At 36.1% G+C, this 10,565-nt stretch overlaps 1 protein-coding gene across 4 annotated transcripts in view; it reads left to right on the top strand.

Annotated features, from left to right (window-relative positions):
• The first annotated feature begins 97 nt into the window (after window positions 1-97).
• Window positions 98-10,565, top strand: part of CUL2 (cullin 2) — a 48,392-nt gene continuing 37,924 nt past the window's right edge. Inside the window, exons 1-4 of one of the 4 annotated variants that reach the window (XM_085301406.1) lie at window positions 98-320; window positions 2,681-2,813; window positions 7,289-7,391; window positions 9,124-9,218. In XM_085301406.1, coding sequence (XP_085157532.1) covers window positions 2,695-2,813; window positions 7,289-7,391; window positions 9,124-9,218 — 317 coding nt within the window. In that variant the 5' untranslated portion in view covers window positions 98-320; window positions 2,681-2,694. The other 3 variants (XM_085301403.1, XM_085301405.1, XM_085301404.1) reach the window with 3 other exon arrangements.

The following is a 10,565-nucleotide window of genomic DNA, read 5'->3' as shown; positions in this document are numbered from 1 at the left end:
CGGCCGGGGAGCGCGGCCCTCCCGCGGCTGCCGGGGCTGCCTGGGGCGCGGTGCCGCCGGTCGGAGGCGGGTGCGCGCCCCGCCGCCCGCCCCGCCGCCGCTGTGGCCCGTAATTACCCCTTTCTCGAGGTGTTTAAACAGGCTGGAAATCTGGGGGGTGTCTTGGTGTTGGTCGAAAGTCTKCTTTTATGTGTGTGGACAAGGAGGTTCAGCGTGACGGTAGTATGTTCTAAAGAATGGGGTGAAGGAAGYGACATCTTTTCATTGTCTTTGTAAATGTGTTCCAGTAATACCAGCTCACCCTAGGGCTTGTCAAACAGGTRTGGTTTCCCACCGGCTGAATAGTGTAAACCCTAGGGTTGATGTTCCTCTATGGTATAATTTTTATCACTGAGGGTACTTGGGTCAATACAAGGCATTTTAATACACTAACCTGGTTGGCTTGCACACTGCAAGCACAGAAGTACAGCAGACCCCCCAAATTTGGTGTCTTACAGGTAAAAAGTCTTACTGAATTTGCTAGCGTTTATATAAAACAATTCTAACTTCATATCACTATGAAAGCTGGCACAATGTGTCAAATTCCAGGCAGCTCTATCTTAAAGCTGTTTAGCACCTGAATACCTTTATGCATATACGGATGCATAGTACTTTACTTTTTATGTATTTCAGTGATACTAAATACAATGTTACTGATTCTGTGTGATGTACTGTGGGAAGACTGAAGTCTTCCTTCCTACCCTCAGTTTTGCTTGTCTCTGAAAATACATCTTTTTGCTTAAAGCTATCAMCAGTGAGTTGCAGGGGGAGCAACCTGTAACATAATCGATAACATTCAACTGAACATACCCCAAAATTTATTAGGAAATTCTTGTGAATTATGATAATTTCTGCTTAGGGTCATCTGTAAATATTCTTGTGTTTTCTGGAATATTAAAGCTTATAGATGAAAACCACTTTTTCTTTTTTTCTAGGAAGTGGACTTTACTGTAATTTACTTCTACTGAGGTTCATATTTCTTTGAAACATACACCACATTGTGTTTTTCAACTTAGCTTAGTGGATGTTCTATATCTAGTTGCTTTATTTGTCAGTTTGGTTAATCTTGTGTTTAGTAGGTCAGTACTGTCCTATCAAAAATGAAGATTTTTTTTTCAAACACAGTAATAGCCATGTTTTAAATGTGACTGTATATGTTTCTACTGAACTGAAAATACTCATGTATCATTTACCGTTTGTTAGTTCTTCTGCTTGAAAGAATTTCCTGTTCATAAAACCTAGGATAATACCACTTCCTTGATGTTATTTAGTTGCTACTCTGTTGTATGAAATCAGGGCAAATGTGGGTAATATATTGATTACATTTTAAATGGAAATTGTCGTATTTCAGGGAAAGGGAAAGAACCCTCTGAAATTCCTGAATTCACAGCAGTTAAGGAGCTTGATTAACTAGTCAGGATGCAATTTTGTGTGCATACAGTTTGCAAGTTAGGTTTAGTTTGTCTGTCTGTTCCCCCCCCCCCCTTAAAACTGAGAATTTACATATCCTGTGGATATGAGAGGGAGCTAATGTGGTCCAATAGTGACTGTAAAATAAAGAGCCAATAGTGGTTAAGGCAGTAATAGTGGTTAAGGCAGTAAGTTGTTTGTGTAGGTATATAGTTTTCCATCATGGCATTTGATTCTTTACATGATAAAAATGTTTGTTTTGCTAAAAATTTGTTTGTCACTAGCTTTCTTTTTTTCTTCTGACCTTGAAAATTTGGGAAGCCAAGTTAAGGGTCCCTTGCCTGTCTGTATAACATGGAAATAGGAGCATTCTTTTCACTGTTTGTTTTAGTCTTATGATGACATCTTTCTAAGCAAGAATTAGACTTGCTTTGTGTGTGGAATGTCACATATCAGGTCCTTTCTAGATTAGGTGCACAGGACAGGGGTGACTAGAAATGCAGAAAGAGGAGGCCTTCACAGTTTTGTCTTCCTCCCTCCCTCCTCCTTTTTTAATTCTTACTTTTTTCCTATTTTTATTTCCCTGATTTAGTTTTTTATTAACACAGCTTCTGTATTTTCAAGCAGTGTCTTATTTGAGAGAGTCAGTCTATTTGTCCTGCCAYGCAGTATGATAAGCTGCACAGGCTCTGCGTAGTGCTTGGTGTTTAGAAGTGTTTTCTTTTTGTTATCTTCTTCAAATCTCTCAAATTTTGAGATTTTTAAAATATAACACCAAAAAATGTCTCTTAAAAGCTTGAGGTGAGCATGGGATACAAACTGGTAGTATATGGTAATAGATTTAGAGTGTTGTTGTCCAAAATTCTCATTTACTGCTGAAGTACCCAAAGAGTAGTGCCTCTCTCCCTCCCAACCCTCCCCGCCCCCCCCCCTCCAAAAAAAAAGGAGCGGGGGGTGGGGGGAAGCCACTTTCCTCACTTGGCACTTTTAAATGTGCACCTTTGTAAGGTGATTAACTTCATGAGGCACAATACTGTTAGATAAATTGTGTTACGTTATAGACTATTTGTGCAGCTTTTGTGTTATACTCCATAACATTAAAAATAAAGCTTGTGAATTTGATTTTTTTTTTTTTGCGTTCTTCATGCTGCTATGCCATTGTGTCACAACAATGTATTGTATTGTTTTAATTATTAGGTGATGTTGTCTGACATGTTTAATTTTTCTGCAGACTATAGCCCCACAATGTCCCTGAAACCACGAGTAGTTGACTTTGATGAAACATGGAACAAACTGCTAACAACAATTAAAGCTGTTGTTATGTTGGATTATGTTGAAAGAGCAACGTGGAATGACCGCTTCTCGTATCCTTTAAGTGAAAATCTGACTCTGTGTGTTTATGCATGTTTAGCATGTAGTAGGCCTGTGTTATGTAACAATTTTGTTTGTTAGAAGCGTATTGTAAAGTTGTAGCTGATATTAATCTTATGAATTAGTGAATATGGTCAAAGGGATGTGAAGTATTCTATATGAAAATCACTAGTGTAATAAAAATTAAACTAGTTTTAAGTTTTGCTTGCTTTCAGGAGCATTAATACTTAGCTTTATGCTAGACCTGTTTACAAAAACAGATACACAAAATTCCTATTCTAATTGTGAGGTTCTTTTGTTTGCTTAAATGTATGTGTGAGGAAACAACACTTAAAACTGAAAATCTGTATATTACAGCATATGCTTGTTTTATCTTTAGGAGCTAAACTGTAAAGCCTCTCCGCTTTCTGAAGATACTACCAATTTTCAGAATTGTTTTTCCATGTGCCTATGGTTTGAATGTGTGCGTAAATATACACAAAAATATTAAGTTGATCATAGTTCACATGGAGCTTTGTGCARTGGTACAATAATCTTTAAATGGCTCTTTCATTTTAAAGCTTTGTAGATATTTTCTGAGGGCATGGCATCATCTTGTCATGGAGTCAAGTTCAAACAACCAAAATTTACAGATTCTTTGAGTTAATCAAGTGTGCACTGTTGTGCTGACAAATTGTGCTGCACCCATTCTTTCCTCAGCAGTTTTTAAGAACTGCCCCTTACAGTCTTCAGGAAATTGTCAACTTTCATGGCTTAAAACTGTAGCCATTTTAACAAGAACACCTTAATGGATTTTAAATTCAAGATAATAGTTGAATGAGATGTTGCAAGTGATTGTTCTTGTCATACTTCTCCACTTGGAATTTCTTATGTAAAAGCCTACCCCAGTCTGCTGTTGATCCTCTTTTGGGACTTCAGTTGGTCAAAATCAGTGAGAGAACACTTACAAATAGCAGACTTGCAAGAATCATTTGGCATGTAATTCTTAATACCTTACTGTTACCTCTTAATCATGTTCCTGAGAAGGTATCACTTAGCACCTTATCTAACATCTTACAGACACAGTCAAAATCCTTTTGGAGTATCCTCTATAGTTGAATGACTTAAGGAACTTGTGTGACTTGAACCTTCYAACTTAAATGTTTGTTGACTGTTCAATACTTCTGTTAGCTTTAATCAATTTGTATGTTTTAACATAAGGTACTCACTAAGTAGTCAATAACTTTGTGAAAGTGGTAGCTCTTCTGTACAGCTAGTGTGAAAACTTTTTTCCAAGTTTTAAATGTAAAAACAAAAATCTGAAAATCTAGTTTAAATGCTAAATCTTCCTAGTATCTTTGTGCTTTGCATTCTCTGCTAAATTGAACTTAAATTGAATAATCCAGTTTTTAAACATCTACAAAGGTTTTAAAATTAGCATATGTATCTAGGGTTTCCATGGATCAAGCTTCAGAATAGGTGAGGAAATGTATTTGTTTATTTTTCTTGCTGCTTAATTGCAAAAAGGTGGAAAATGAAAACTATGCAGTTTATTTCATTGATTGTAATACTACTAGATCTGTGTAGTCTCTCTGTAGTCTAAACAATGACATGAAAATAAACTATAAGTAAGATAAAAACAGAGACCCATGATTTCAGTCTGCAGCAGACCATTACAACAAGTGGTTGTTTACTTGAGACTGCTGAGATCAGATGGGGTATTCAGACTAAAAGTATTCTAGGGGGAGAGGCTTGTAATGTGCAAATTCCACTTCTGGAATTAGTTCTTGCCGATACACTTCCCCAGAACTTGAATATAGTGTTCTCTTTATAACTCTGATGATAATTTAATTGTTAAACAGAGGTTGTCCTTAAACATAGCTTGTATCTCCTGCTTGAAATACTATAATGTCAATGAGCTGGAAACCCCAACTGTATAGTGTTTGAAATCTTCTGGAAAAGATCACTTGAAAGATCGTGTGTCACTTTATTTAAACTGTGAGTCATCTTTAGCTACCTTTGACCTTCAGATTTCCTCTCTTACTCTGCAGAAATAAATGTTTCTGGAGTTATTTCATTGTCCAGTAAATGAGTGACAGTTATGTCTCTTTGAGATATTACTGTAAATTTGGTTCTTGGGATACCTTGAATAACTTCTAAGACTTTGCTTCTAACTATTGAGTAGGCTAGGGAGTGCTCTTTAAATTAAGAGGCTATGATCAAGCTGGATTACTCAGTGGTAATTCGTGTATAGGTTGTTAACTACCTTTTGGCACTAGAACTTTCTTGAACAGGTAAAACATCAGGATCTTCCTGCTRTTGGGGTGGTTTGTTTGTTTGTTTGTTTTTAGTATACAATGTGGCTATTGCCTATTGTGTTTTTTTMCTTTTTTTCCTGTATACTTCTCCCCCCTCCCACTTTATTTTACGAGGATATTGTTATGAATCAGAAAGTTACGATCTGGATATGCRTTGTCGAGTATCTTTAAGTTAGGAACCAATTAAAGGGAGTGATACGAACATGATTTTTTTTTCCTCCTAACTGAATCCTCATATCCTCAATGAATTTTGTTCATCAGATGTGTGCTATTACCGTGGAAGATTGACAATGACAGAAATTCTCCAGAAGCTCCACTTTGATCTTACAGAAAATATCCGTTCAAAGCCTTCTGTTAATATGTGGTTTTAACTCGATACTTTTATGTTTTTAACTGTTAGGTTAATATTCGTGATCGTTTAGGGCCTCGAATGCAGTATTTTGTGTTGATAGTTATTAATATTTTTTCCTCTTAGTTTGGGATGGATTCGGCTTCTCACTGCTGCTTAATGCTCTCCAAATAGCAACTACCTGAGTACTTAAATCACAGAAGGTTTCTGATTTTTTCATGTGCTCTTCAAAACAGCATCAGTTGTGCTTCAGCTTCCTTTGACCATCTTCAGCCTGCAGATCAGGGTGCTGAACTGAACAGGCAGGTGGCTTTCACCTTTGAAGATACTTTATTGGACAGTAAAGGCTTCTTCCAAGGAAGAGGAACAGGAAAAAAATGATTTAAGTTTATAGAGTAAAATGTCATTTTTTTAATGATTAATCTTCCACTAAAGCTTTTTACTATGGGATTCATAACATTTTGAGGGGAAGAAAGCCCACTCAGATTTGACTCAGGGGTATATGTCTTTGAACTTGTTAAATTTTAATTCTGGATCCAAAGATATAGTTAGATGAACAGGTTGGTACATGTTGAGACAGAATATGAACTTCCTGTGGTTAGTCTGTTCTGGAGTACTCTTTTGTGGGACATACTTCTTTATTGACATTCTGAGGAGAATTCTGATAAAGATGATCTATATGAACAAAATAACTCCACTCAAGATCAGGCTATAATTGTTGGCACTCTCTGAGATTCCAGTTGCCAAATAAAGATTTTTTTTTTTTCCATCTAGTTGCCCTTCATCAGTATCTTCTGTTTTGAGCAGTACTCCTATTTAAAATAAAAAAAAAAAGTGCTTTGGGAAAATTTATGTGATAAAACTTGGCATTATTCTGTAGAATAAGCAAAAGACRAGACTTGCCAACTGTCCTCATGTCTTTTTGCTCCTTTTAGACAGGCACATTTTTTAAGATGAACTGGAGGAAAGCAGATTTTGCGTCATCTTTCAGTTAAAGAGTTTTCCTTAAAAATAATCTATACTAAATCATTATTTTCAGCATGGCTGGTTTTGCATGATACTTAGACTCAAATGTATAAGCATGACATTTTTAGTTTATTTCTCAGTGATGCTCACCTAAAGCTTGACTTGATCCTACTTCCCTGGCAGCAAAGTTCTTAAACATAAATTCTTCTCATTACAAAGTGGTAGAAGAATATATAGTGTCTTTTAAAAAAACAAGAACAAAAACTTTGCAAACTGAAGGTGTAGCTCCTCAAGAAATTTCAGTGACAAACCTAGCTTAAGAAGTTTGACTGTTTGTTGCTGCCCTTTTAAGTGAGCAAGTGTAATATTTTTGTGGGGCTCTGTGATCTAAACATAGCTACTGAAACAATAATAATTATTGTTAAAAATGAAACCAGTGTTTTTGGATCCTCACCTCCACCATGTTTATTTAATTTGCAGAGTGGTCCCACAAAAATGTTTTACCTGGGAAATTGGAGGGAGGGGTACRTGCAGGGACAGCAAATTGTTTTGGACCTGGGGGAGGAAAACTGGAAGCTGGCTTCACTTCATGTTTTGCTATGCTCCATACTTGACTAATCATATTCTTAACCTAATTGATGCTTCTTTTTTAATAGTTATGATTTCCATTAGCCAAAAGAAATAAACTTTATTGATTGTTGAATCTGAAAACTTAGATCAGGGCTTAAATTTCAAAAAATTATCCATTTTTATCTTTTGTGTTCTGTTTAAATTCTTCTAAAATGTGAGAGAAAAAAAATATTCTGTAAATATTGGATATGCTTTAAGTAGATATAAACCTTGACTTTGAGCCCAGAGACATTTATGCTTTGTGTGTGGCCTATCCAGAACCTCTTGGAGAGAGACTTTATACCGAGACTAAAATCTTTTTGGAAAATCATGTACGCCATTTGCATAAGGTAATTTGTATAGTTACTGATGTACATGTGGATATTGTTTGTCTTTTTATGACATTTGGGGGAGTTTTTTTGTGTTTTGCGTGGATGAAGTTGTACAGATTTTATGCAACTGAATCACAGATGAGTGTTCAGGAGTGTGTGTGTGTGTGTGTGTATAAACTAACAAAAAATTGTTCTTTTGYGTTTAGATGCTTATAACCAAACAAGTTACAGAAATGTTTTAGTTCTCAAAATGTACTGTAATTTGTCGTTATCCTTCTGTAAAGGTGTAAACTTACCTATTTTCTTGGAAACCACTTGTATATAGTTTACTAAGCAAAACTTCTGAAATATGAGGGGAAATAAGGTTTGGAGGGGAGAAGGTAGCTATACAGCTATGAATTAACTTCTGTATCATCAGCTAAGACTGATTTCAARCTGAATCATGATTCATCCTATTGGATATATAGGACTGATGAATAGTGGCTCCTTGTACTTCAGTAAAAAAAGAGAACTAGATTTAAATAAGATGCCTTGACTGTCTAGAGAATGAAGCATTTCAAACCYGGAATTTGAGCTAAATTTCAAACTCTGCTGAATGATTTATCACTGTTTTTTGAACTTGTTAGTTTTACAGGATAGGCTGAGCACCTTAATGGGAGGTTACACTGGTCTACTTCTGACACCTTCATAGACTAAATCAGTTCACCAGACTTTCAGATAGCCCAGTTAAAAGTTCTTCTCAGCTCAGTGAGCTGAATGAGTTCTCTGAGAATAGCCACCAGCACAGGTAGAAGCTATAGGACATAGTGGAAAGCATGTGTCCACTTCTCAAGTTGGCTCTCCACCTTTGTTCTTTGAAATAATTTTGGAAAGCCCTTGTGAAACTCGTACTGCAGAGGAAAGGACTCTTCATTCTGTCTTGTCTCCTAGCATTCCTCTCATAGGTTAATTTTGTATAGGCTTTGTTACTTGAGACAGAAYTCTAGACAGTGTACTCTAGAGAGAAGTATAGTTAAATTCCTAGAATCTCATCCTCCTTCACAAATCATTCTGATTTGTTTAAATCTGAATTGTTAAACTTACTCCTTTGAAATATGAATATACATTGAAAAGTTCAGTACATCAGCAACTTCTTAGATGATAATTAGCTTAAACTCCAAAAGATTTGGGCATAGATTTAGAGAACTTGACATGTTTTCATTTGTTAGGTCCTTGTATATCTGTATTTTGTTAAATTTATTTTAGTGCCAGGATTCTTTGTAAATATAAGAGCTTCTCTAAACCAGTAAGGTATACTGATTTTAAATGTTTACAGCTGAAGGGGGGTACCTCCTCCAGTGTGCATGTAGCTACATGGGTTGATTTATAACAGTAGGGAAATGGTTRTATAAGTTATTGTGCCAGCATGATACGAGAATATGAACCATGCTTTTTATTCATGGTCAAGTATTAGATAAAATAAATTAAGAGATTGCTCCTTTAAAATGCAAGATAAAACAACCTTTGATGTTGTAGTTGGCTTATCAAAATTCCATAGTAAAGTTTTAGTTTATTTTCAGGTCATTGCAATGATGTTATTTTTGAACTAGTTAATGTGCCATGCTTAAGTGCAGTCTTGATTTTTGAATCTGTGATTGTTACTCCAAAATGGTAATCCTGTTATAACTTTTAATTATAAACTTTCTACTTAGGTATACTATTTTCGTATTAATCTTAGGGGGTGTGTTTATTTATGTCTCTTCCTTCCCAGAGAGTTCTGGAATCTGAAGAACAAGTACTGGTTATGTATCACAGATACTGGGAAGAGTATAGCAAAGGAGCAGACTATATGGACTGTTTGTACAGGTAAGCATTGCAAATGAGTTATGTAGCTTTTGAAATTATTGAAGTGATCCATACTTAAAGTCTACAAATGTTTTTAAGGAGAACAATAATTGAATATGCCCCAAATCAGTTTTGGAAAGAGTGCAGTTATGGTAGCAGAAYATGAGAGAAAACGAGAAATATTCCAGCAGGTTTCCTGTACGCTGTTCCTTACCACTGAAGTGATTATCCAAGATGATTGCTGCTATTCTCTCATCATTCTTATAGGCTGCTTCTGTTGTGTCTGATGTTGCAATGCTAAATATGTTGGTGCTAAGCATCCCAGCACTGAAGCAGTTGATGACACTAGCTGTCCTTCTATCAGGATGGCCCTATCCTGAAGCATGCAGTTGAACCAGCGTGTTGACTTCAAATCTTGAATAGGTACCTTGACAAAAACACACTCCCTCCTTCTAGAAAAGGGTATATGCTCTTTGAGTCTCTTCAGGTGCTTTTGGAATGTGGTTTCTACTTCTAGAATGGTGGCCTGTGGCTAAATTACACCTTGGCTGATTTAATAATACCAAATATACGAAAATTACCGTGTATGAATTACCATGTAACCTGGTAATGTGTCCCAGGAATTGGCTACCATTCTGATTGTAGAACAAATATGTTCAATTTTTTTTTTTGCTAAGTTTCTTGTAGAAGAACTTACAGATTTAGTTTGTTAGATCACCAGGTTCTGAATCTGAAAAGTTTCCCCATAAAAATACCTACGTACCAGGCATTTATCTGATATTAATTGATAATTTAGATGGAATACTCCTTCAGGATTCCACTCTAAAGTGGATCAGTGTTGAATGTGTCTTGTATCTCTCTTCTAAATTCTGAACTTTTAAATATTTTTCTGGGGTAAAATTGACTTGAATGGGAAGCTGRAATCAGTTGGTGTGAAATTACTGTATTCACATCATTTTTAGTTATTTGCTTATGCTAGCTCTTAATTCTGAAAGTTGATGGTAAAAGAAGGAAATGGGAGAAGAAAGGAGGAGGTTTGCAATGACATTTGTCATTCAGTGCTTCCTTCTTCAGAATTGTGTGCAAAAGTAGTTTGAAAGCTTTAAGCCAGAATGAGGTGAAGCTTTTGATGAAATTGTGATTTTTCACCTGCCCACTTCTTGCCATCTGCCTCTTAATTGAATCAGACAAGTTTCTTCAGGGATACTTGGCATTAGTTAAACTCACCTGTTTGTGATCATAGTAGTTTTAAGCTGGATATGTTCTTGAGAAGGCATGTACTGATGCAAGAGAGCGGGTGTGAATGAGGAGAGCACTGGACTTTTTTAGCTTGCTTTACAGGAAAAAGCGGAATGACAGCTGTTACCT

This window comes from Rhea americana, unplaced genomic scaffold, assembly GCF_003343005.1.
Source record: "Rhea americana isolate MKP2758 unplaced genomic scaffold, rheAme1 scaffold_176, whole genome shotgun sequence".
Classification (NCBI taxonomy): Eukaryota; Metazoa; Chordata; class Aves; order Rheiformes; family Rheidae; genus Rhea; species Rhea americana.
The sequence above is the reverse complement of the archived record's forward strand: the minus strand, read 5'-3'. Positions and strand labels throughout refer to the sequence as shown.